This window comes from Heterodontus francisci, chromosome 10, assembly GCF_036365525.1.
Source record: "Heterodontus francisci isolate sHetFra1 chromosome 10, sHetFra1.hap1, whole genome shotgun sequence".
NCBI classification, from domain to species: Eukaryota; Metazoa; Chordata; class Chondrichthyes; order Heterodontiformes; family Heterodontidae; genus Heterodontus; species Heterodontus francisci.
In genome coordinates this window covers 88,579,000-88,606,631 of record NC_090380.1, presented here as the reverse complement: position 1 = coordinate 88,606,631, position 27,632 = coordinate 88,579,000, and the positions used below count along the sequence as shown (strand labels likewise).

The 27,632-nt window shown below is 44.6% G+C and overlaps 1 protein-coding gene across 13 annotated transcripts in view; it reads right to left on the bottom strand.

Annotated features, from left to right (window-relative positions):
- Nucleotides 1–27,632, bottom strand: part of LOC137374613 (type 2 lactosamine alpha-2,3-sialyltransferase-like) — a 144,903-nt gene that overhangs the window by 3,429 nt on the left and 113,842 nt on the right. For all 13 annotated transcript variants that reach the window (XM_068040988.1, XM_068040987.1, XM_068040995.1 and 10 more), the window contains 3 exons: nucleotides 22,972–23,158; nucleotides 21,661–21,798; nucleotides 9,385–9,537 (listed from right to left, as the gene is read on the bottom strand). In XM_068040988.1, the coding sequence (XP_067897089.1) occupies nucleotides 9,385–9,537; nucleotides 21,661–21,798; nucleotides 22,972–23,158 (478 nt within the window). The remainder of the gene's footprint in view (nucleotides 1–9,384; nucleotides 9,538–21,660; nucleotides 21,799–22,971; nucleotides 23,159–27,632) is intronic.

The window sequence follows — 27,632 nt, the reverse complement described above, 5'->3', positions numbered from 1 at the left end:
TGTAGTCCCCCATCACTAGTGAAACATACCCTTTGAACAGAATGAAATGGCTACCCAATGACAGTAACCCGCATTTGCAGTCCATGTTTTCCATTTCATCCGAGCACTATTAAAAGGACAAGTTCCCCCACAACATCCAATTCCACACACCAAATCATCGTCATGTTAGGTAGCAATAAATATTAGTTTCAGTAGGGATGATTTCCACTCAGAGTTGTCATCCACCAGACTGCAGAGATCACAAGCAACCTTTAATCACCATATCAACAAGTCACTTTTCTCCCCCCACGTCAACAGAACGCAGGACTGCTATTAACATATGGAGAGGTCTCACTAAATGATATATAAAGTTGGGTTTTCATAGTATCTTCCAATTTAAAAAACAGCCTTCTGATATTGGCCCATTTACTTTCAGCCAACAATACCACGCAACATCAGTGTGTCGGATTAGAGATTTGTCTAGTTTCTAATCATATCAATTTAAACCCCATCAGGCAGGGGGAAACTGAGCGGGTAAACATTCATCTGTCAAGTTTTGCTTACTTGCCGATGTGCCACCTGGATCCCACTGTCTTTGTTCTTCACATGCTCATCTAAGCAGTTGTTAATGATACCTGCCTAAAGCTGCTGGGGTCCTTCTTTAAATACGCAGATAGGACAAAATTAAAATAGCGGATGGGACTAAGTGGGGAAGCCACTGAGGTCAGAAGAGCATCAGAGGTACAGAAGGGTATTTAGGGTCCAATTTTTTTTTTACTTTCCTTTTTGAGGCCAGGAGGAGCAGGAATGATTTCAGTCTTTAGTAGATTTATGTTTCACTAGCCACTTACAAGTCAAGGATAGCAGAAAAAGTACTCAATTTTAGATCTAAAGCTAATCCAAATTAACTGTCATCATGAAGAATCTCAAGAATTTTGAAATGTTTTGAATAAAAACTGTAGCCCGGGTCTTCTGCTTTTTGCAGAACTGGGCCTCATCTTCAATGTGGCAGAACTCGTACTCACCCCAAAAGATGCTCCCCTCACTCAAGCTGATCATCAAACTTCAGGAACTTAAATACTTGTTTTTTGGTCTCTGCTAAGGAGTCTACTGGTAGTGAGGGCAGAGATTTGTTGCAGCAAGTCTCAGATCTACCTGTATAACTGTAAAAATTCCTTATAAACTTTGAGTTTGGCAACATGGTTTTTTGGATTTATGTGGGGGTGCCCAAAACTAGGGGCCTCTAATAAATCAGAACGGTGAGAATGAGGAACTCATTACCACATGGACTGGTTCGGGTGAGTAGAACAGACGCATTTGAGGAGAAGCTAGATAGGTATAAGGGAGAAGGAAATAGGATATTGTTACAGCCGGTGGGGGAGAGCAGTCTCGTGCTCTCCTCTTGCCCTTCCTCTTATTTGACTGTATCAGGGTTTATTCTTTTTAAACACCTTACAGCGTTTTACTTTTTTCCTTTACTGCGATCTTGCAAGAACCAAATCGGACAGGTTTTCTTGAGTTTAAACAAGAAAGAGGTAAGTTTACTACACTGAACAATCTAACCCCGATTTAAAATAAAAAATACGCTACACATTCACACACGAATCATACACATACAAACTGATTAGAGGGAAAAATAGGTTTGGTGGTTGGATTAAAGTCCAGAATAAATGGAACTTAAATACACAGTCTGTGAAGTGGATGATCCAGTAGCCTTCTTGCTGAAGCTGTGTTCTTGAAGTCCTCGGCACATCAAAACGCACTTTGCGGTTGTCCTACTTTGCTTAGGGTTTCTTAAAGGCAGACTGGTATGTGGCTCTCTTCCCCTGGTTTCTGGGTGTAACTGTCTACAGTCTTGGACTGTCCATGGCCTCAGATGGTTTTCAAACTTGATGTTTTCCGGGGGGGGGGGGTGGGGGGAAAAGAGAGAGCGAGCAAGAGAAAAGGAAGCATGCAGCCTTCTCTGCTGCTGCACACTCAGTTACTGCTTATCTCTTGTCTGTGTAACACAACTCCCAGTTTTTTCAGAGATGGACAGACCGTCACATGGTTCTCTCAATCCCCTTTATTTTTAAGAGGTCCAAAGTCAAAAACCCAAAAGCTCTCTCAGATGGTGTTGTCAGTGTTTACCTTCTGGAGGGACGTCTCCACTTATGAATGCCTCAAGATGGTTTTGAATGTCCCGCTAATGAGGATGATCGGGATAATCTACTCAGTTAGCGAAAGCGTTGTTCTGGCTGGGCTTCTTGTTAGACTTCCGGCTTGTAATGTGCAAAGGTGTTTCAGATGCAAATTGCAGTGGCCATCTGGGCTGCCAGTTTAGATTTTCTCCATTAAAAGTCTAATGTAAGTTTCCAACCGATTAAATTAGTATTTCTCATTTGGCATACAGGGTTTTCTTGACACCTCTGTGCCAAGCAGAATGAAATGTGACGATAGGAACATTTCATTAAAGTGGTGGAAAAGGAAAAGAAAAAAACACATTCATTCCTCAAATTCACTCGTTAATCGTACAACTTCTGCAGCTGGCTTCGTCTGCAACAGCAATGCTGATTTAATTTTTTTTTGAAGTTTGTCTGGGATGGTTATGTGTTGTCAATTGGGGTTAAAGTTTGTCTCGTATCAATCTGTAATACCCTGGGCATCTCAAGAAACATGTGGTTGTTGGTGAAGTTTGGGGTCTGCAAATTTCCATTATTGCTTAAGGCAAGTTCTCCTGTACGTACAAGTTTTAACCCCTCAAATGCTATTTTTGCAACACATGGCTTTAACCATTCATGTTCCAGTACCTTGATAATTTTTCTCCCTATAGTGGTAATGGGTAATAAATTGGTTTCTGGGATTTCCTCTGGGCCCTTGTCCTTGCTGAACTTTGAATTGAAATTGCTGAGTTTGGTTAACTTTGGGTTTGGGATCTGAGCATTGAGTTCTTCAGTGGGTAGATCCACACTTTTAGTTTTCTGGTGAATCACACAATTCCTTCCCTTTTCCCTGTACTGTGGGGAGGGAGTCTTTGCTCATCTGCCCCATGTCTTCTGGGACATTCCTGCTTGCAGGTATCTGTACAGTTTTCACTGCACTCCTCTGTGGCACTTCAACAGTGAAGGCAATGCCTCACCTAGTTGATTTGCCTTTTGGGGAACATTGCTCTTCGCTACAGGTTTCTGTAAATGCTGTTAGCAGCTTTGGTAGGGTTCTTCGCTGGCCTGCATTTACGTAGGAGTGTGGGGGGTCTGATTTTCCCAACATTTCGGCGTTGGCTAACCAGACAGTAGGGGTTTCCAGTTGGGGATCCTCCTTTAACTTGTTCTCACTGCCCGTTTTGTCCCCTTCCTCCCTAACTGTCTGCCAGACATGTGCTTTTCTGTCCCCTTTTGTTTTCAGCAGGGGTTCCTCACCATTCACTAATATTCTGCTGAACGGTTCCCCAAAAGCCGGTATGTGAATTAGGAGTGCAGGTTTTAGTGCAGGTTGGGGCTCCTCCACAACCTGGCACATGTGGTAAGTTTTACAGAACTCCACCACATCCTTGTGGTGTTTTGGCCAGTCAAAATGCTGTCTTATGTGGGTTTTGGTTTTCGTACACCGACATGTCCAGCCACTGAAGGTTCGTGGTCCATTCTCAGCATTTCTTCACGGTACCTCGGCAGCACCATTATCTGGTGAACCACTGCCCACTATTCGTCCGCAGGTCTGTGAGGAGGTCTCCACTTCTTCATCAGCACCTCTTTCTTTAAATAGTGGCACTCAGGGACTCCCTCTGCTTCAGTTTTGGTTTAGGCAGTCTGTGCTAACTTCTTTAATACTGGGTTCACTTGCTGAGCCTCAACCAAGGAAGTTTTGTTTAACCCATCCTTTGGGTCCTTTAACTTCCCAAAGAAGGTTTCAGACAGCAGGGTCATCTGTCTGCAGTGTCAGTTCAGCCTTCTCTAAGGGAGCTTGGTTGGCCATGGACCTAGTCACCACATAATCAGGTAAAATGCTGGGGACCTTCTCCTGCAATCATTTTGTCTCCCTGACCTCTTTCAGTCTTTCCAAAACCACTGGGGAGGCTACCACCTTTGCCCCGCCAGATCATTACCCAGGAGCAGGTTGACCCCATCCACAGGTAAACTAGGGACAATCTCCACAGATACTGGTCCTGAAACTAGGTCGCACTCCAAGTGCACCCAAAAAAGGCATGGGCATACACTGCCCTCCGATACCATTCACTAACACTCAAGCATTCACTGCACTCTCTAGGGGGAAAGGTCATGTCGGCCCCTGTATCCCTAATATGACTATGGTCTTGCTTGCCCCACTCATGGGATACAGGGTCATTTTTCCTTGGAATGCAAAATCCTGGTAACCTTCAGGGATTTTGTTAAATTTTCCCACACCCACAGCAGTAGGTTTACTGGGTCTTACTGTCGCAGTAAAAGCCACAGCCTGCTCTACTTTCCACCAGGGCCCCTTCTCCTGCACTGGTCTGGTATGCCCTGATTAATCCTACAGATATTCCCCCCGTAATTTCCAGCAGTCAGCTTGGAGGTGACCTGCCTTGTTACAATGGAAACACAGGTATTCGGGTCTCACTCCTGCTCTCAGCACCGTCTGTTTTTTTTAGTTTGAGGGCCGCTTGTGTGTCCAGCTTTCTTTTCTCACCCAGGGCTGCTCAGGCTCCTATCACCCTCCTACCTTTTAGCCTTTTCGGGGTTGTGGGGGTGACTAAGGAAGGGTTTCCCATGGGATAAGGACTTGTGTACAAGGGTAAATTCATCAGACAGAACTGTGGCCTGCCTGGTTTTTTGAACTTTTTGTTCCTCTACGTAGGTTTTAATAGAAAGGGGAAGTGAGTTTTTAAAACTCTGAGAAGGAGCACCTCTCTGAGGTTTTCATAGGTGGGCTGTATCTCAAGTGCCCTTATCCACTGGTCAAAAACAAACTGCTTAATTATTTCAAACTTGAGGTAAGTTTGGTCAGGCTGCTTCTGGAGGGTTTGGAATTTCTGGTGGTATGCTTCCGGTACTAGCTCATATGCTCCCAGAATAGTACTTTTAGTCATCTCATACTCTGATGAACTTTCATCTGGCAACAGTGAATAAACCTCATGGGCTTTTCCTGTTAGCTTGCTTTGTAACAACAGCATCCAGCTCTTGGCCAGCCATTTCAGGTGTCTTGCAAGTTTTTCAAAAGTAACGAAAAATGCTTCCACATCCCCCTCATTGAACTTTGGAATCTACTGGGAGAACGTTAAGAGCTCAGCACACGGCCCTGAGCTAGGGGTAGCTCCCTCGCTAGCTATGCTTTGACTATGGGTATTGGGTCATCCCTTAGTTAGCTCTAGTTGTCTTAACTCCCTTTGGAAAGCTCTTTTTCCCTTTCTTGATACTCTCTCTGCTCTTTCTCTCTCTGGAATTCTAATTAGAGTCTCCTCTGTTCTAATTGTATTTTTGCTGACATTACCCTGTCTGTTTCTGACTCTAACCCTGTTTCTAAATCTTCAGGTTCAAGTGACAAGTGGTTGGCCACAAGTCTTAGGATTTCGGATTTCCTAGCTTTCGAACAGAGAGTAATCCCTAACTGTCCAGCTGCATTCCTCAACTCTTCAATAGATAGGGCATTTAACCCGTCCCAAGCTACTTCACTCTGGCTTAGGAAGGAACTGGCCTCAAATGTGAACATGTTAGTATTCTAGCAGTGAAAACCAGAAGAATACCTGCAATATTTCTTTTTAAACTTATTTTTATTTAGAGATACAGCACTGAAACAGGCCCTTCAGCCCGAGTCTGTGCCGACCATCAACCACCCATTTATACTAATCCTACACTAATCCCATATTCCTACCACATCCGCACGTGTCCCTACATTCCCCTACCACCTACCTATACTAGGGGCAATTTATAATGGCCAATTTACCTATCAACCTGCAAGTCTTTGGTGGTGGGAGGAAACCGGAGTACCCGGTGAAAACCCATGCAGACACAGGGAGAACTTGCAAACTCCACACAGGCAGTACCCAGAATTGAACCCGGGTCACTGGAGCTGTGAGGCTGTGGTGCTAACCACTGCGCCGCCCAATGAAGTTTTAAATGTTTTTACTAGGGATTAATTTGGTTTCCCACTTCCAATTTCTCATTTGTTGTTGGGTTACGATCCTGGACAAGAGCCCCCAAATTTCTGTTACGGCCAGGTGAGGAGGGGTGTCTCAGGCGTCCCTCTTGCCCCTCCTCTTATTTGACTGCAACAGGTTTTATTCCTCTTAAACGGTGGTTGTGCTTACCACCTCAGAGTTTTACCTTTTTCCTTTACTGCGATCTTGTAAGAACCAATGACAGGTTTTCTCGAGTTTAAAACAAGAGAGGTAAGTTTATTATGTAAATCGGATTTAAAACATTTTTAAAAATGCTACACATTCACAGGAGAATCACACGCACACAAATAGATTACAGAGGGAAAATAGATTTGGTGGTTGGATTAAAGTTCAGAATAAATGAAACTTAAACACAGTCTGTGAAGTGGATGATCCGGTAGTCCTGTGGCTGCAGCTGTTTTCTTCAAGTCCTCTGCTGGTCAAAGTGCACTTTGTGGTTAGCCTGCTTTGCTCAGGGTTTTGTTGGAGAGGCTGGCAGGTTACTCTCCTCCCCTGGTCTATCTGTAGCAAGCTATAGATTTGGACAATCCACAGTCGGAGACAGTTTTCAAGCGATGTTTTCTAGAGAGAGAGCACGTGAGAGCAAGCGAGAAAGGGAAGCACACAGCCTTTTCTGCTGCTGCACACTCAGTTACAGCTTGTCTCTTGCCTGTGTAAGAAAACTTTCAATCGCCTCGGTTTTTAATGAGGTCCAAAGTCTAAAATCCAAAAGCTCTCTCAGGTGGTGTTGTCAGTGTTTACCCCCTAGAGTACTCCACTTATGAATGCCTCAAGATGGTTTGAAATTCCCACTAACGAGGATGATCAGGATAATCTACTCTGTTATAGGGAGACAGTGTTATAGTTAGCTAAAGCATTGCCCAGGCTGGGCTTCTTGTTTGACTTCAGGTTCCGGTTGGGGCCTTGAAATGTGCAAAAGTGGTTCAGATGCAAACTGCAGTGGCCATCTTGGCTGCCAGTTTTTAAAACAAAAGTTAACTGCAAGATTTTCTCCATTAAAAGTCTAATGTAAGTTTCCAACCGATGAAATTAATATTTCTCATTTGGCATATAGGGTTCTCTCAACAATATCTTGATAGGATGAAATGAAATGTGAGAGAAGTTTCATATGGAGTATAAACACAAGCATAGATGTATTGGATTGGATAGGCTATTTCTGTAGTGCAAATTCACACCTCTGCTTCCTGATCAATGGTAGGCACAGTGTCACCAAGGGTCAAATGGTGGATTACAGAATGTACCTGCTATCATATAAATATTGTTTCGACTGAGCTGGAAGGAGTGCACTGTTCATTCTAGTCCCACTTCTCCACAGGTCAGAACATATATTTAAATTTTCTCACTTATCGATACTGTCAATATACTCTATTTTTCTCAGAATAAAACACACTAACCCTGTTTCGTAAATAAACAAAATTATCAGTTTAATATAAACAAGTAATGAAGGAAAGCATAAAATACACAGATTGAAATATCAAAGTTTCCTTTTTACCTTTGCCCCTCACACTCTCATACACCAGCTAACTGGAAAAATAAAAGGGATTGTTTAGAGCTCGGTTAAAAAAAAGACAAAAAAAAAAAAACGGGCTGAATACATGCTCATTCCTGAAGAAACAGCAGATGAGATGAGTTGACACATTGGACCTCTCACGGTCTTTTAGAGGGCTGCTGGAAAGCCGAGCTGGGTCGTGGTCTTTTCTCCTTTCTTGGAAATTCTCTTCTCTCCTTGGAAATTCTCTTTTTCAGCAGGCTTTTCAAAGAGATGGAACAGGCTGGGCTGAGCTGGAGTTCTATCCTTCAGTTTTATGTTTTAAAACTCTAACCCCTTTTAAACAGTTCATTTCCAACTCCAAACAATTCAAAAGTGAAGCCAGAAACAAAGACCATCTTCTGACCTGTCACTTCTCTGTACACATCTTCCCCTGTCATGTGACAACCAGTAAATGTTGTTGGCAAACAAGTCCTTTCAACGTTCTCTTGATGACCCTCTTGAAAAACTGGTCCAACATTTCTTTAGTTTGAATAAGAATCCTCAAAAACTATTTTTTTTTTTAAACAAAAACAGAAGCACCTTTGTAACAATATCATTTCAATTCACCCATAAATGTCACCCATCACTTCCATCAAAAACTCTAGGTGGTGTCAAAACAGAGAGTGATGCCATTTTAGAAACTGGCAGAGGGAAGGTAGGAACTCTTGATCTGCAAATGTGCATTTTTGTAATCTAGTGAAATCTATTGTGTTGCAGTTGCTTTAACAAACCTGATTTGTAATTTGTAGCCTGTTATGTACAAACTGTTAGAGTTCTCATTTTATATCATGTGGAAAGACTAGGAGTACAAAGTCATTTGTACCATCTACAATAAATTGAGCAGCAGCATGAGGGATGTGTTGCCCACTCTGAGCCTTCTATATTTCAAATTATTTCATGCATACAGTGTCACATTTCAATTCATATGTCTAGGCTCACCTTTAGAAACAATCCTTTCCGTTATTATGGAAAAGGTATCTGGAGAGCAACTAAAATCACAACAACTTGCTTAAATTGGTAGCACTCTCATTGCTTTCAGAAGGTTGTGGGTGAAAGCTCTATTTGTAATCAAGGAAGACACTCCAGTCAAGTACTGAAAGGGAGCTGCACAGTTGGTGTTCTGCCCCTGGTCCAGGTGGATGTTTATAATCCCAATATTCGCCCAAGGTTTGATTTTCTCACAACCGTCATCAAAAGCAATTTCCTGGTCACTCATCTCATTGCTTCCAGATGCTGCTGTGTGAAAAATACTATGCTTGCTTATGTGACAAGTGCCGCTGCACTTCATAGCAATTCACTGTGTGCAAAACACTTCAGATGTTTCTGAAAAATGTGATGACGCATTTTTTTTTCAATGTATTAATGATTTTTCTGGTAAATAAAACAAGCTAAAGCTCTCAGGAAGGGGACTGACTGTAGTGAAGCAAATTGATACCAAGGACTAGATATTGGAAGACTATTAAATGGAAGTGATTTAGAAGATGGAGTTTTCAGTGTAATTGTGTGGAATTCAACAAAAGGTGTTTGTGTGGGCAAAGCAATCCCTGACTAAAGCCAAACACTGCAACAGCCAACAATCCACTAATCCCTGGATTTTCAGGAGCTGTTGCAAGTAGAAAGTAGAAAATATTCTGTTCCCCTGTTATCTCCCTTAAATGAGAAATCCTATACAAAAATCCTACTGTTTAAAATAAATGTTTCCAACAAATATAAAGAACTTAGGTTTAATTCAGTGACTTACCTTTTTCATAGCTGACATGGTATCATTGCCATAATAATGCAAAGTGTAATTCGAATTATTGATGTCATATTTAAAGCCAGCGATGTGCACTTTATCACACATGGTAAGTGCCATAGCTATTGCAATAATCCCAGTTGTTGGATATTGAGGTGGCTGTCAGAAACAACAAGTCAAATGTAAGTATATTTGCAAAAGCATTGAAGGTAAGGAAAAGGAAATAAATGTTTGAACAAAGCTGATAATACTGTAAGGCTTTTTGTAAATAATGCTTTATCCAGCCAATAAAAGAGTGCTGAATTTAAAAAAAAGCTCTAGCAAGACATAATACACATCAAGAGATAAAACTGAACCATTACATAGATTAAAATGTGTCTTTATTTCAACAATCTACTAAATATTCCTCTTAATCACCACAGATGTACCACAAAAGAATAGCTACATACATTAAATTACATTGAATGAGCCAAATTGATTTTCTGACCTAATTTTTATGTTGAGAATCCAATATGAACTCAAATATGAACGCAATTAAGTCGGGGGCAGGAAAGGTCGAAGGCAGCCTTCTCACCCAGAGGCCAATTGAGGCCCTTAAGTGGCCAATCACTAGCCATTAAGGGCCTCTTCCTGCTGTTGCTGGAACTAAACTAGCGAAAGGTGGGGCATCTCCCACGGGGAGGGGTGGGGGGGTGTGGTGGGGACGTCAACCAGTGAAATGAGGTCACCTCCCTGTGGGCTCGATGGGGGAAGTGCTGCCACCTCCGTGGGCAATCTGTGGCCCACAGAGAGCCACCAGCAGCAAATAACCCACCTCCCATAACACTCACCCCACCCCCTGCATTACTGGGGCCTGCCAGACCAGCCCTGGTGACCCCGCCTCACTTATCCTTTGCTCTGGGTCTGCTCTCAGGCCACCTGCAGTACCAGCAGTGGCTACTGCTCCCGATGGTGCCGCCGATACTTATGAGCTGCCAGCCCTCTGATTGGCCAGCAGCTCTTGGAGGTGGGATCCCTGTCTTTAAAGGGATGGAGATCCTGGCACCGGGTACTTAAATGCCTGAGCACCATAGAATCATGCCGGGTGGAGGACAGTTCCGAAAAGCTGAGGTGGGGTTCCCACCGCCTTTTCAGCACGGTGCCGGGAGCTCCACTGGCACGACTAAATCCAGTCCATGGTCTCAGACCACAAAATGAATTTTGCAAGTGATTGCAAGATACTTCAGCAGTTTCTCAACAGTCAATGCTGTTACAACTCTCTGAATGGATAGATGGTCACTGGGATATTGGCCAGTGTTGAGTCTCAGGCAAAAAGACAATGAAGCTGGGTGGACAGGCCGTCTCCAACTGTTCCTGCCCCCAACTTAATTGCGTGGCAACAAGCCCTCTGCCCCCACCTCCCATCGCAATTCTATGGATTCCCCGCCTCCTAGTCCGTCTCCATGGCCCCATTAAATCTAGCCCCATCTATGCATTGAGTGAATGAAATCCTTTTTGCTTCACGTATATCATGGGATTGTTGTTTGGTGGCACTGTGGATGCAATCAGTGAGGCTGTGCACACTTATAACCCAGACACGTGGCGGAAGTTTTGAGCACGCTCCATTATTTCCTCATTTCCATTGGGAAAGTGGTAAATATGTTGCCTCTGACATACAAGGCTGCTTTGACCTATTGGGTGCATCAATATACAGACAAGTAATTTATTTAGATGTCGCCATTAAAAACGAAACCAGTACCATAAACATTGGAATGTTGAAGCAGCACTTCCAATGGGTGGCATCACAAGGTACGGTCCACCTCAAGTTTCAATAAGGCCACATGTCTTTTACAGTCGGCACAACTACCGTTGAAAAAGGAAACCCAGATAGACAGTAACACTGGAAGGCAAGTCCGTACTCTTGTCAGCAGAGAAGGGAGAATGAGGTGGAAGGAGAAGTGGCCTCAGCTGATGCATGGCTAAGCAGACTTGTGTGGAAAAGACTGATTGAACAGACTTTTGATGAAAGAAATCAACAAGCGCATGGGAAAGGCTTCCACTGCTATGTCCAGACTGGCCAAGAGAATGTGGGAAAATGGCGCACTGACACGGAACACAAAAGTCCGAGTGTATCAAGCCTGTGTCCTCAGTACCTTGCTCTATGGCAGCGAGGCCTGGACAAGATAGGTCAGCCGAAGGAGATATCTCAATTCATTCCATCTTCGCTGCCTCCGGAGAATCCTTGGCATCAGGTGGCAGGACCGTATCTCCAACACAGAAGTCCTCGAGGCGGCCAACATCCCCAGTCTATACACCCTACTGAGCCAGCAGCGCTTGAGATGGCTTGGCCATGTGAGCCGCATGGAAGATGGCAGGATCCCCCAAGGACACATTGTACAGCGAGTTCGTCACTGGTACCAGACCCACTGGCCGTCCATGTCTCCGCTTTAAAGATGTCTGCAAACACGACATGAGGTCCTGTGACATTGATCACAAGTCGTGGGAGTCAGTTGCCAGTGATCGCCAGAGCTGGCGGGCAGCCATAAAGGCAGGGCTGAAGTGTGGCGAGTCGAAGAGACTTAGCAGTTGGCAGGAAAAAAGACAGAAGCGCAAGGGGAGAGCCAACTGTGTAACAACCCCGACAACCAATTTTATCGGCAGCACCTGTGGAAGAGTCTGTCACTCTAGAATTGGCCTTTATAGCCACTCCAGGCGCTGCTTCACAAACCACTGACCACCTCCAGGCGTTTATCCACTGTCTCTCGAGACAAGGAGGCCAAAGAAGAAGATTCCACTCACCCCAATGTTCTAGGTCAAATTCCCCTGCCTTCATTACCAAGATCTATATCTCTGTCCCAGCACTAAGCCATACATCCCAGACAAAGTCACTGCAAAGTCCTTCGCCGTAACATCTGGAAATTTGTGCCAAAATTGGGACAGTTGCCCCACAGACTGGTCAAGCAACAATGTGACACAGTCATACTTAAAGAATCATATCTTTCAGTCAGGATCCCGGACTCCTCCATCACCATCCCTAGCTATGTCTTGTCCCGCCAGCAGGAGAGACCCACGAGAGGCAGCAGCAGAGTGGTATACAGTTGGAAGGGAGTGACCCTGGAAATCCTCAACATTAACTTCAGACCTCATGAAATCTCATGGTATCAGGTCAAACATAGGCAAGGAAACTTCCTACTGATTACCACCTACCCCTCTCCATCGGCTAATGATTCAGTACTCCTCCACTGAACAGCAGCACTGAGGGCAGCAAGGGGACAGATGGTACTCTGGGTGGGGGGGGGGGGGACTTCAAAGTCCATCACCAAAAGTGACTTGGTAGCACCACTACTGACAGAGAAGGCTGAGTCCTGAAGAACATGTCTGCCAGATTGGTCCGCAGCAGGTGGTGAGAGAACCAACACAAGGGAAAAACCGACTTGACCTTGTCTCACCGATCTACCAGTTGCAGATACATCTGTTCACGATAGTATCCGTAGGAGTGATCACCGTACAATCCTTGTGAATATGATGTCCTGTTTTCACACCCACTATTGTGTTGTGTGGCATTACCACTAAGTGGGATAGATTCAGAACAGATCTAGCAGCTCAGAACTGGGCATCCATGAGATGCTATGGACCATCAGCAACAGCAGAATTGTACTCAACCACAATTTGTAACCTCATGGCCCGGTATATCTCTCGCTCAACCATTACAATCAAGAAGGGGACCAACTCTGGTTCAGTGAGAAGTGTCGAAGAGCATACTAGGAGCAGCACCAGGTGTACCTAAAAAAAAAAAAAGAGGTACCAACCGAGTGAAGCCACAGCACAGGACATGATGCATACCAAACAATGGAAGCAGCATGCTACAGACAGAGCTAAGCGATCCCACAACCAATGGATCAGATCAAAGCTCTGCAGTTCCGCCACATCCAAAGACGGTGAACAATTAAACAGCTAACAGGATGAGGAGTCTCCATGAACACCCCCATCTTCAATGATGGCAGAACCTCGCACGTCAAAAGATAAGACATTTGCATCCATCTTCAGCTAGATGTGCCAAGTCCATCTTGGCCTCCTCCTGAGGTCCCTACCATCAGAGAAGTCAGTCTTCAGCTAATTTGAATGACTCCACATAATATCAAGAAATGGATGAGCACACTGGTTACAGCAAAGGCCATGGGTCTCGATATCCTAGCTGCAGCACTTAATACTTGTGGTCCAGGACAAGCCATATCTCTAGCCAAGCTGGAGGAAAAAGCTGCTTAACCTCGTCCTCACCAATCTACCAGTTAAATCTGTCCATGACAGTATTGGTAGAAGTGATCACTATACAATCGTTGTGGAGACAATGTCCTGTTTTCACACCCACTATCATGTTCCAGTACAACTGATATCTATCAGACAATGTGGAAAATTGCCCAGGTATGTTCTAACCTTAGAAAGCAGGACAAATCAAATCCAACCAATTACTGCCCCTTCAGCCTACTTTCAATCTTCAGTAAAGTGATGAAAGGAGTCGTCAACAGAGCTATCAAGTGGCAATTACTCACTAACAACATACTCACTGCTTCAGGCCATATTAAAGCTTTGGTCCAAACATAGACAAAAGAACTGAATTCCAGCGGTGAGGCGAGAGCAACTGGCATTAAGGCAGCAATCAGGTTTCTGCCCCTAACAGAGTACTGAAACGACTCTTACCAAAGTGACAAATGGCATCCCATGTGACTGTGACAAGCGTAAGCTTTCCCTCCTCGCCCTTCTCAACCTCTGAGCACACCATCCTCCTCCAATGCCTCTCCACTGTTGGCCAGTTGGGGCTGACTGCTCTCACCTGGTTCCATTCTTCTTATCTATCTAATTGTAGCCAGAGAATCACTTGTAATGGCTTCTCTTCCTGCTCCCAGACAGCTACCTCTAGTGTCTCCCAAGGATCTATTCTTGAATCTCTCCTTTCTCACCTACACGCTGCAACTCTTTTTTTTAAATTTGTTCATGGGATGCAAGCATTGTTGGCTAGGCGAGCATTTATTGTCCATCACTATTTTCCCTTGAGAAAAGAAGTGGCTTGCTAGGCCATTTCAGAGGGCATTTAAAACTAAACCACATTGCAAGTGGCAGCGGAGATAGTGGATCCATTGGTTATAATATTCCAAAATTCCCTGGATGCGGGAAAGATTCTAGTGGATTGGAAAAAAGCGAACATAACACCCTATTCAAAAAGGGAGGGAGACAGAAAGTAGGAAACTACAGACCAGTTAGTTTAACATCTGTCATTGGGAAATTGTTAGAATCCATTATTTCTTTCTTTTGGGCCTCCTTATCTCGAGAGACAATGGGTAAGCACCTGGAGGTGGTCAGTGGTTTGTGAAGCAGCGCCTGGAGTGGCTATAAAGGCCAATTCTGGAGTGACAGGCTCTTCCACAGGTGCTGCAGAGAAATTTGTTTGTCGGGGCTGTTGCACAGTTGGCTCTCCCCTTGCGCCTCTGTCTTTTTTCCTGCCAACTACTAAGTCTCTTCGACTCGCCACAATTTAGCCCTGTCTTTATGGCTGCCCGCCAGCTCTGGCGAATGCTGGCAACTGACTCCCACGACTTGTGATCAATGTCACATGATTTCATGTCGCGTTTGCAGACGTCTTTATAGCGGAGACATGGACGGCCGGTGGGTCTGATACCAGTGGCGAGCTCGCTGTACAATGTGTCTTTGGGGATCCTGCCATCTTCCATGCGGCTCACATGGCCAAGCCATCTCAAGCGCCGCTGACTCAGTAGTGTGTATAAGCTGGGGGTGTTGGCCGCTTCAAGGACTTCTGTGTTGGAGATACGGTCCTGCCACCTGATGCCAAGTATTCTCCGAAGGCAGCGAAGATGGAATGAATTGAGACGTCGCTCTTGGCTGGCATACGTTGTCCAGGCCTCGCTGCCGTAGAGCAAGGTACTGAGGACACAGGCCTGATACACTCGGACTTTTGTGTTAAGGAAATAATAACAGGACATTTAGAAAGTCAAAACGCAATCCATCAGAGTCAGCATGGTTTTATGAAGGGTAAATCGTGTTTGACTAATTTGCTAGAGTTCTTTGATGCTGTAACAAGCAAAGTGGATAATGGGGATCCTGTAGATGTAGTATATCTGGACTTCCAGAAGGCATTTGATGAGGTGTCACACAAAAGGTTAATACAGAAGGTAAGATCACATGGGGTTAGAGGCAATTTATTAGCTTGGATAAAGGATTGGCTAACCAACAGAAAACAGTGAGTCGGGATAAATGGGTCTTTTTCTGGTTGGCGAGATGTAACTAGTGGGACGCCAGAGGGTTCGGTCCTCGGGCCCCAACTATTTACAATCTATATCAATGACTTGGATGCAGGGATAGAAGGTACTATAGCCAAATTTGCAGATGACCCTAAAATAGGTGGGATAGTAAGTTGCAATAAAGAAATAAGACATTTACAAATGGATATGGATAGATTAGGTGAAAGGGCCAAAATTTGGCAGATGGAGTTTAACGTGGATAAGTGTGAGGTTATCCACTTTGGTCGGAAGAATAGAAAGGCAAATTATCTAAATGGAGAGAAACTTCAAAATGCTTCCGCGCAGAGGGATCTGGGTGTCCACCTGCATGAATCGCAGAAAGATAGTATGCAGGTACAGCAGGTAATAAGGAAAGCAAATGGAATTTTGGCATTTATAGCTAAAGGAATAGAGTATAAAAGCAGGGAAGTGTTGCTGCAACTGTACAAGGCATTAGTGACACTGCACCTGGACTATTGCGTACAGTTTTGGTCCCCTTACTTGAGAATGAATGTAGTTGCATTAGAGGCAGTTCAGAGGAGGTTCACTAGATTGATTCCAGGGATGAGGGGTTTGTCTTAAGAAGAGAGATTGAGCAGTTTAAGCCTTTACTCTTTAGAGTTGAGAAGAGAGAGAGGAGACCTAAGACGTAGAGAGGATGTTTCCTCTTGTGGGGCAATCTAGAACGAGAGGTCATAGGTTTTAGGATAAGGGGTAGCAGATTTAAAACAGATGAGAAGAAATCACTTCTCTCAAAGGGTCGTGAGTCTGTGGAATTCACTACCCCAGAGTGCGGTGGATGCCGGGACACTGAGTAAATTTGAGGAGATACAGATTTTTAATTAGCAAATGGTTGAAGGGTTATGGAGAACGGGGAGGAAAGTGGAGTTGAGGCCGAGAGGAGATCAGCCATGATTGTATTGAATGGCGGAGCAGGCTTGAGGAGCTGAATTGCCTACTCCTGCTGCTGGTTATGACCCTACGCTGTGGGTCTGGAGTCACATGTAGGCCAGACCAGATAAGGACAGCAGATTTCCTTCCCTAAAGGACATTTGTGAACCAGGTGGGTTTGTACAACAATCGACAATGGTTTCATGGTTACCATTAGATTAGTTTTTCTTTTTAAAATTCCACATTTATTAATTGAATTCCAATTTCACAATTTTCCATGGTGTGATTCAAACCCAATTCCCCACAGCATTAGCCTGGGCTTCTGAATTATTAGTCCAGTGACATGACCACTACACCGCCACCACCTCCCCCTACATTGCATTTTATGATTAAAAAAACGTTTTTATATGTACGCTCACAACACCCAGTTCTATCTCACCACTACTGCTCTTGACCCCTCTACCAGCTCTAAATTATCAGACAGCTTGTCTGACATCCAGTCCTGGATGAGCAGAAATTTCCTCCAATTAAATAGTATAGGACCAAAGTCACAAACTATGTTCCCTAGCCACTGGCACCATTCCTCTCCCTGGTAACTGAGGCTGAACCAAATTGTTCACAACCTTGGTGTCGTATTTGAACCAGAAATACGCTTCTGACCACATATCCACACCACTACCAAGACCGCCTATTTCCCCCTCTGTAACATTGCCCAACTGTATTGCTGCCTCAGCTCTTCTGCTGCTAAAACCCTCATCCACGTCTGTGTTCCTTCTGAACTCGACTATTCCAATGCACTCCTGGCCGGCCTCCCACTTTCCACCCTCTCTAAACCTGAGGTCATCTAAACTTCGACCGCACATGTCCTTACACGCACCAAGTCCCATTCACCCATCACCCTGTGTGCACTGACCTACATTGGCTCCCAGTTAAACAATGTCTCGATGTTAAAATTCTCATCCTTGTTTTCAAATCCCGCCATGGCCTCATCCCTCCCAATCCCAAATCTCCTCCCGCCCCACAACGTTCCACGATATCTGCACTTTTCTAATTCTGGCCGCTTGAGCAACCCCAATTTTAATTGCACCACCATTGCCGGCTGGGTCTTCAGCTGCCTAGGCCCTAAGCTCCGGAATTCCCTCTCTAAACCACAGAGAGGGCTCATGAGGGCAATTCAGTTGATGTGTACATGGACTTTCAAAAGGCATCTGATACAGTGCCACACAACAGACTTGCAAGCAAACTTGTAGCTCACAGAATAAAAGGTAGCAACATGGATACAAAAATGGCTGAGTGACAGGAAACCAACATTAGTGGTTAATAGATGTTTTTCGGGCTGGTTGAAGATTTGTAGTGGAGTTGCCCAGGGATCAGTGTTGGGACCCTTGCTTTTTCTGATATATATTAATGACCTAGACCTTGGTGTACAGGGCACAATTTCAAAGTTTGCAGATGATACGAAACTTGGAAGCATTGTGAACTGTGAGGAGGATAGTGTGGAACTGCAAAAGGACATAGAAAAGTTGGCGGAATGGGCAGATAGGTGGCAGATGAAGTTCAATGCAGAGAAATGTAAGGTGATTCATTTTGGTAGGAAGAACATGGAGAGACAATATAGAATAAAGTGCACAATTCTAAATGGGGTGCAGAAGCAGAGGGACTGAGGGGTATATGTGCATACGTCATTAAACGCGGCAGAACAGGTTGAGAGAGCAGTTAATAAAGCATACAGTATCCTGGGCTTTATTAATAGGGGCATAGAGTACAAGAGCAAGGAAGTTATGTTATGTATAAGACACTAGTTCGGCCTCAGCTGCAGTATTGCCACCAATTCTGGGCGCCGCACTTGAGCAAAGACGTGAGGGCATTGGAGGGAGTACAGAAGAGATTCACGAGAATGGTTCCAGGAATTTCAGTTATGAAAATGGATTGGAGAAGTTAGGACTGTTTTGATGTTGCATTTGACTGAGTGTGGCATCAAGCAGCCCCAGTACAATTGAAGTCAATGGGACTCAGGGGGCGAACTCTCCACTGGCTGAAGTCATTCCCACCACATCTGGCTGTGGTTGTCGGAGACCAATCATCTCAGTCCCAGGACATGGCTGCAGAAGTTCCTCAGAGCAGTATTCTAGGCACAACCATCTTCAGCTGCTTCATTAATGCTCATACCTCCATCACAAGGTCAAAAGTGAAGATATTCGCTGATGATTGTACAGTATTCAGATCAATATGCAACTCCTCAAAGAAAGAAATAGACTATGCCCACATAGAATGAGACTTGGGCAAAGGCTTGGGTTGATAAATGACAAGTAACATTCATGCCACATAAGTGCCAGGCAATGACCATCTTTAACAAGAGTGACAATCTAGCCATCTCCCCTTGACATTCAACAGCATTACCATCACTAAATACCCCAGCATCAACACCCTGAGGGATCACCATTCACCAGAAATTTAACTGAACCAGCCACAAGTGGCTACAAGAGCAGGTCAGAGGCTGGGTATTCTATGGCAAATGACTCCTCCTCTGACTCCCCAAAGCTTTTCCACCATCTGCAAGGCACAAGTCAGGAGTGCGATGGAATACTCTCCATTTGCCTGGATGAGTACAGTTCCAACAACACTCCAGAAGCTCAACACCACCATCTAAAACAAAGTAGTATGCTTGATTGACACCTCATTCAACCCCAGCATTCTGTGGCTGCAGTGTGTGCCATCTACAAAATGTACTCAGGAAACTTGCCAAGATTTCTTCAACAGTATATCCCCATCAGGCAAACCTCCCACCACCCCCCACTCCACCTGCCAAGACTGAGGCATACATTATTCGCCACATGAACATAAATTTAAAATTGCAAGCCCCTGACTGGAAAGACATTTGCTTAGTAACAGATAGTGCTGGAACAATGCGGACCAGTCATTGCATCCACAATACACAGAAGTAGTGGTCAGACCAGTTTTAGTCACATGACTAACTGGCTGTTGCAACGATTTGAACTGAGAGTTTTAAATTGAAAAAATCTATGTCTGAAAGCAGAGTGTCACGTGCTCCCGGTTGCAGCAGCACCTCCTCTCCAGTCCTGACTGCCTCCAACTCTTTCCCACAGAACTGAATCTTGTGAAAACATGTGAACCACAAAGAGAGAAAAGTCTCCTACGTGAACAAGGTTTAAGAACAACACTGGGCCCCGAACAGCAAGACTACCGACAATCAAGTGAGCTTGAAGCACAGTAAACAAGAAACTCTTCTGATATTGCCTCAAACCCCTCCCTACTATATTTTCCTCTCCTCTTTTCTGTCCCTATTTGCACGTGTGAATCACATGTGCATGCTAGCGCGGGCGCCTCATAGGCATTAACAGTATTAGAGGTTAAGTTTAAAGGTTTAATAAAATTTCATCTTTCTTCTCTAAACCTCAAAAAACCTGTGCGAGTTGGTTTCTTTGTCTTATAATTGGAAAGCTATGAACAAGTATTCACAAAAGGGGAGCTCAAAACAGTGTGTTTAAAATTCAACCCTGTTAAAAGATCAGGTGAAGTAACAGACTCCTAGACACCAATCTCACCTGGTCGTAACAATGCCAAACCCACGACTTCTACCGCCTTGAAGGACAAGGGCAGCAAGCTCTTGTGAACCCACCACCTCCAAATTGCCCTGGAGTCACAAACCATCCTGACTTGGAACTATACCGCCATTCTTTCACTGATGCTGGATCAAAATCCTGGAACTCCCGACTTAGGAACACGGTGGGTGTACCTACATCACATGGACTGCAGTGCTTCAACAGGATGGCTCACCACCACTTTCTCAATAGCAATTAGGGTTATAAATGTCGGCTTTGCCAGCAACACCCACATCCCATGAATGAATATAAAAGAAAATCACCAAGTCGTACATTCAGACTGGTCAACAAATCATTCACAACATTCTAAGGAGGGTCCAGATTATTTCTCTACTCCATGCGGCCCTGCATCAATATTAGCTCCTTGGTGCTTGCCCTTGATGACAATGTAGAATGTGTGCTGTTAACTACCTAATCTCTTACTCGTTCAAATTAGAACTTCATCAGGAGCAGCAACTGTGGCAGTATGCTGTTTCTCCTCAGTGGGAACCTCATGATTTGTCTCTCGGAAAAGCCCTATTCTGCTGCATCATTTGATGGCTCTGCCACTACCTCACTTTCTGTCTCTGCCACTACCTCACTTTCTGTCTCTTCTATAGACCTCTGAAGTGACCAATTGGGAGGTGTGGATGGCTCCTCACTCTGGCAGGTTGCCCCCTCACCCTGAGTTGAAGTCTCCATCTGTGCCTCATGCCATTCCCGTTGCCAGCTGTGCTTCACAAATGACCAGGAGTTTTAGTTAAATTGTTCAAATTAAAATCAACCCTGTGAAATCCAGTGATGTCTGGCTGCCATAGTGCAAGGAGCTCTCAGATGTGCACCCATTTGCCCAGCTCATGTTTATCCATTCTGGGAGCATAAGCCATTTTCAAACCTGACCATGGAATAGACACTCATATTGCAAGAAAGGCTTGTAACAGTATAATTACTGTTGCATGATTTTTGGTTTTCCACCATTAAATAGAACCCAGAAGGAACCATCAAATACAGGTGGAGGAAAAATATTTGGAGCCAAAGATGCTGGATAATAATTTTCTGCTCACTGCTTTGTGCTCTACATTGAAGCACCACATCTTGACAATGACGTTGTGCAGATTTCAAATCTGCAATTTTCCAGTCTCGGGTATATGAAGCGATCAAGCGGGGGGTCAGGCATCTTGCCGCAAGATTGGAAGTAAAACCATTAGGAAACAAGTCACTCCCAGGCTGTTGGGAACAGGCCACACCAATGCTAAAACTATTAGATATGCACAAACTGGCTAGGGTATCGCACCACTAATGTTTCCTCCTTTCTTGCAAATATTAACTCAGATCTTGCCATATGGGAAATAACAATCTTTTAAAGAAATTGTAGCTCCTGCCATTCTGCAGTGCTTCAGACTGCCCAAATAAATATATTTGAGTATATTCATTCAGATTTCAGTCTCTCTGAACTCAATTAAAGCCATACAGAAAAATTATCAAAATAGGAAAAGAAAACACAAGTAACAGCATACCTTTGGCCAACTGACAACCTTGGGTAGATTTAGTAAATCAAACGCTGCTTTCTGGACTAAAGAAGGTTTCAGTATCCTTATTTGACTATTCTTGTAAATAAGCTTCGTAGGTGTTTTTTTCCAGAAACCCCGCATGGACTGTAATAAAATCATAAAATAGGTTGCAGGCTTAAAAACCACTTGATAATTGCAGTTAAATCTATACTATGCATCAGGTCTTGACATTCACCTTAATAAGATGCATGGTTAGCCTTTCTGTGTCTAGTGGACTCCATAACATCGACAGGAGGGGTTAGCTTAATTTATTCTTTTTCAAACTGCATTTTCAACAATTGACCTCAAATGTAGGTTGACAAGAACACCCCATTATGGATACCATCCCCAAATTTCTATATTTTTATTGAAGTTGCGAAATCATGATTGATTAGCAATGGAATTCTGCCTGTAGAACCATACCATGCAAGTAACCAATGAAGGTCAGTGAGCATGCAGGTGATGGGTGGATGGGATTGGATACAGGCAGCAAAGTTTTGGATCAGCTGAAGGGGTGACGAAGCTCAGCTTGGGGTCAACTAGGACGCCAAGCTGGTAAACAGTTGGTTCAGTCTGAGACAGTAGCCAGGGAGAAGGATGGAATCAGTGGTAAGGGATCAGAGTTGTGGCAGCGGGTTCAAGACAATGGCTTTGATTTCCCCAATGCTTCATCAGAGGAAACTACAGCTCATTCAGGAATGGATGTCAGACAAGTAGTCTGACAACACAAAGGCAGTGGATGGGTCAAACGAGTTGATAAAGGGCTACTGCTGGATGCCGGTGTATTAATAGAATCTGACCCCATGTTTTTGGATGATGTCACCAAAGGGAAGCATGTAGATGAGGAAGGGGAGGGAAGCCATCCTTGTAGGACTCCAGATGTAAAAGATATGGGGATGGAAAGATTCTGAAGATTCTCTGGCTACAATTCAATAGACAAGAACGGAATCAAGCCAGGGCAGTGCAACTGAGCTGAACAACATAGTAGAGGCATTGCAAGAGGATGGCGTGGTCAGGTGTCAAAGGCTGCTGAGAGGGGGAGAAGGATAGACAGGTATAGGGCACCACAGTCAGACAGCAGTAGTGTCTTTGATTAGGACCATTTTGATGTGGTGGGGTGGAATGGATGCTATGGGAGAAATGGGCATGGATTTGGGAGGCAAATCTATGTTCAAGGGAAAGAAAGGCTGGAGTTAAGGTAGTAGTTTCCAAGTACAGGAGGGCTCAAGGGTGGACATTTGGAGGATTGTCCGTAAAAATGAACTTCAGGAAACTCACCACTCTCATCTTTAACAGCACCTCCTTTAACCATCGTAAATCTATTGCCTTAAAGGGAACAAAAACCAATGTAGTGTTGGCATCATACTGGCTATAGTCGGAATAAATAGATTCTGGGTAACAGAATCTAAATGTTGTTTTGTTCCCAACATCATCTTCATATCCAATCACAGGGCCACTATTTAATCTTAAAGGAATTAGAAAAGGAGCAGTGAGGTAAATTAAAAACAGTATCACAACCAATTCAAGAAACATTCCTTCAAGTCCCCTGTACTTCCCAACTAAAATCCTTCACATTCTAATAGTTTGAAAATAAAGTGAAGCTTTGTTCAATGAGAACCACTGGCAATGTGGCACCACTATATGTGGTACACAATTTAAGATAAAATTTAAAAAAAAAATCAACCTGAACAATCCCAGTGTCACACCATCACAACTGTAAATTCCTACAACTTTTTTTTTTAAACCAAAAGGTCACGAAGATTGAGACCATTCGATCAGCTGCCTCTGCTACTTCCCTCCCTTCCCCCAGACCAAACTTCCTCTAAGGCTCCCCCTGCCTCAGCATCTTTCTCTAGTTTCTCTCCCATCACCCCTCGTGTCCTCTGAGCTATTCTTGTCCACAAGACCCACCTCCTGCTCAGTTGACCATATTCCAGAATCACAGAATAATACCGTGCAGAAGAGGCCCTTCGGCCCATCGAGTCTGCACCGTTGCATTAAAGACACCTGACCTGTCTACCTAATCCCATCTGCCAGCACTTGGCCCATAGCCTTGAATTTTATGATGTGCCAAGTGCTCATCCAGGTACTTTTTAAAGGATGTGAGGCAACCCGCCTCTACCACCCTCCCAGGCAGGGCATTCCAGATCGTCACCACCCTTTGGGTAAAAAAGTTCTTCCTCAAATCCCCCTTAAACCTCCCACCCCTCACCTTAAACTTGTGACCCCTCGTAACTGACCCTTCAACTAAGGGGAACAGCTTCTCCCTATCCACCCCCCTCATAATCTTGTACACCTCAATCAGGTCACCCCTCAATCTTCTCTGCTCCAGTGAAAACAACCCAAGCCTATCCAACCTCTCTTCATAGCTTAAATGTTCCATCCCAGGCAACATCCTGGTGAATCGCCTCTGCACTCCCTCAAATGCGATCACATCCTTCCTATAATGTGGCGACCAGAATTGCACACAGTACTCCAGCTGTGGTCTTACCAAAGTTCTATACAACTCCAACATGACCTCCCTACGTTTGTAATCTGTGCCTCGATTGATAAAGGCAAGTGTCCCATATGCCTTTTTCACCACCCTATTAACCTGCCCCTCTGCCTTCAGAGACCTATGGACAAACACGCCAAGGTCCCTTTGTTCCTCGGAACTTCCCAGTGTCAGGCCATTCATTGAATACTTCCCTGTCACATTATTCCTTCCAAAGTGCATCACCTCACACTTTTCAGCATTAAATTCCATCTGCCACTTTTCTGCCCATTTGACCATCCCGTCTATATCTTCCTGTAACCTAAGACACTCCACCTCACTGTTAACCACTCGGCCAATCTTTGTGTCATCCGCAAACTTACTGATCCTACCCCCCACATAGTCATCTGTGTCGTTTATATAAATGACAAACAATAGGGGACACAGCACAGATCCCTGTGGTACGCCACTGGACACTGGCTTCCAGTCACTAAAACAGCCGTCTGTCATCACTCTCTGTCTCCTACAACTAAGCCAATTTTGAATCCACCTTATCAAGTTACGTTGTATCCCATGTGCATTTGCTTTCTTGATAAGTCTCCCATGTGGGACCTTGTCAAAGGCTTTGCTGAAATCCATGTAAACTACATCAACTGCACTAACCTCATCTACACACCTGGTTACATGCTCAAAGAATTCAATCAAATTTGTTAGGCATGACCTTCCTCTGACAAAGCCATGCTGACTATTCCTAATCAAATTTTGCCTCTCCAAGTGGAAATAGATTCTCTCCTTCAGAATTTTATCCAATAGTTTCCCTACCACTGACGTGAGACTCACTGGTCTGTAGTTCCCTGGCTTATCTCTAAAACCTTTCTTAAATAGTGGGACCACATTAGCTGTTCTCCAGTCCTCTGGCACCTCCCCCGTGGCCAGAGAGGAATTAAAAATGAGGGTCAGAGCCCCTGAAATCTCCACCCTCGCCTCCCACAGCATCCTGGGACACAAATCATCTGGACCTGGAGAATTGTCCACTTTTACGCCTTCCAAAACCTCCAATACCTTGTCACTCCCGATGACAATTTGCTCAAGAACCTCACAGTCTCTGTCTCAGAGTTCCATATCTACTTCCTCATTCTCTTGGGTGAAGACAGATGTGAGGTATTCATTCAACAGCCTACCAATGTCCTCTGGCTCCACCCACAAATTTCGCCCTTGGTCCCTGATGGGTCCTACTCTTTCCCTGGTTAGTCTCTTCCCATTGATATACTTAGAGAATATCTTGGGATTTTCCCTACTTTTACCAGCCAGAGCTTTCTTGTATCCCCTCTTTGCTATCCTAATTGCTTTCTTAAGCTCCATCCTACACTTTCTGTACTCCACTAATGCTTCCGTTGATTTGCTCTCCTTGTATTTGCTAAAAGCCTCTCTTTTCCTTCTCATCGTACCCTGAATGTTTCTGGTCATCCATGGTTCTCTGGGCTTGTTGCTCCTACCTATTACCTTAGAGGGAACATGTTGGGCCTGTACCCTCCCCATTTCCTTTTTGAATGCCCCCCACTGCTCTTCTGTAGATTTCCCGACAAGTAACTCTTTCCAGTCTACCTTGGCCAGATCCTGCCTTATTTTACTAAAATTCACTCTCGCCCAATCCAAAACCTTTTTTTGCAACTTGTCTATTTCGTTCTCCATAACAAGATTAAATTGTACCATGTTGTGGTCACTATCACCAAAATGCTCCTCCACCAACATATCAACCACTATCCGGCATCATGCCCCAGAATTAGGTCCAGCACTGCACCCTCCCTTGTTGGATCCTCTACATATTGAGCTAAAAAGTTCTCCTGCAAACATTTTAAGAACTCCACTCCATCTAAGCCCTTAACACGATGACTATCCCAATTAATGTTTGGAAAGTTGAAATCACCTAATATACTTACCCTATTATTTTTACACACCTCTGCAAATTGCACACATTTTCTCCTCAATTTCCCGCTGACTATCTGGGGGTCTATAATAAACACCAAGCAATACGACTGTCCCTTTTTTATTCCTAAACTCTACCCATAAAGCTTCATTTGATGCCCCCTCCAAGATATCTCTCTTTACTGCAGTAACTGACTCCTTAACTAATATTGCAATGCCCCCTCCTCTGTCTCACCTGAAGATTCAATACCCCAGGATATCGAGCTGCCAATCCTGCCCCTCCCTCAACCATGTCTCCGTGATGGCTACTATATCACAATTCCCCGTGTCGATCCTTGCCCTTGACTCATCCGTTTTACCTGCAATACCCCTGGCATTAAAGTAGAGGCATTCCATCCTGGTCTTACTCCCTTGAAACTTGCTTCCGCTGTATTCCCTCTGACTTGTCGCTTTCCTGTGTTTAGCTGTGTCCCCATTCTGCTAGGAGTCTGCATCCCCTCCCCCTGCCAAATTAGTTTAAACTCTTCCCAACAGCACTAGCAAACCCGCCAGCAAGGATGTTCGTCCCCCTCTGGTTCAGATGTAGACCGTCCCTCTTGGTCCCAGGTCCCACCTTCCCCAGAAACGGTCCCAGTGGTCCAAGAATCTAAAACCCTCCCTCCTGCACCAACTCTTAAGCCACGTGTTCATCTGTGCTATTCTCCTATTTCTATACTCGCTAGCACGTGGCACTGGGAGTAATCCAGAGATTACAACCCAAAAGGTCCTGCTTTTTAGTCTACTGCCTAACTCCCTGAATTCTTGATGCAAGACCTCATCCCTCGTTCTACCTATGTAATTGGTACCAACATGTACCATGACCTCTGCCTTATCACCCTCCCCCTTCAGGATGCCCTGCAGCCGTTCAGTGACATCCTGGCACCAGGGAGGCAACACACCATCCTGGAGTCACGTTGACAGCCACAGTAGCGCCTATCTGTTCCCCTGACTATAGAATCCCCTATTACTATTGCTCTTCCTCTCTTTCCCCCTTCCTGTGCAGACAGGCTGCTTGTGGTGCCAGAAGTTTGGCTCTGTCTGCACTCCCTGGAGGACCCAGCCTCATCAGCCTCCAAAATGGAATACCAATTTGCAAGCGGGACCCCAGGGGACTCCTGAACTACCTGCCTGTTTCTCTTGGACTGCCTGGTGGTCACCCATTCCCTTCCGCTGTGGCGTGACCACCTCTCTATACGTGCTATCCACAATGCTCTCAGACTCGCGGATGCTCCACAGTGTTTCCAGCCGCCGTTCCAGTTCTGAAACCTGAGCTTCCAGGAGCTGCAGCTGGACACACTTCCTGCACACATGCTGGTCCCGGGGACTGGAAATGTTCCCGGATTCCCACATGCAGCAAGAGGAGCAAACCACGGCTTCAAGCTCTCCTGCCATGACTAAACCCTTTAAATTTAAAACTTTAGAAGACTATTATAATTTTAAAAAAACAACTAAGTCTTGCTAAAACAATGACTTACAATTCAATCCAGTTTGAAAAATACCC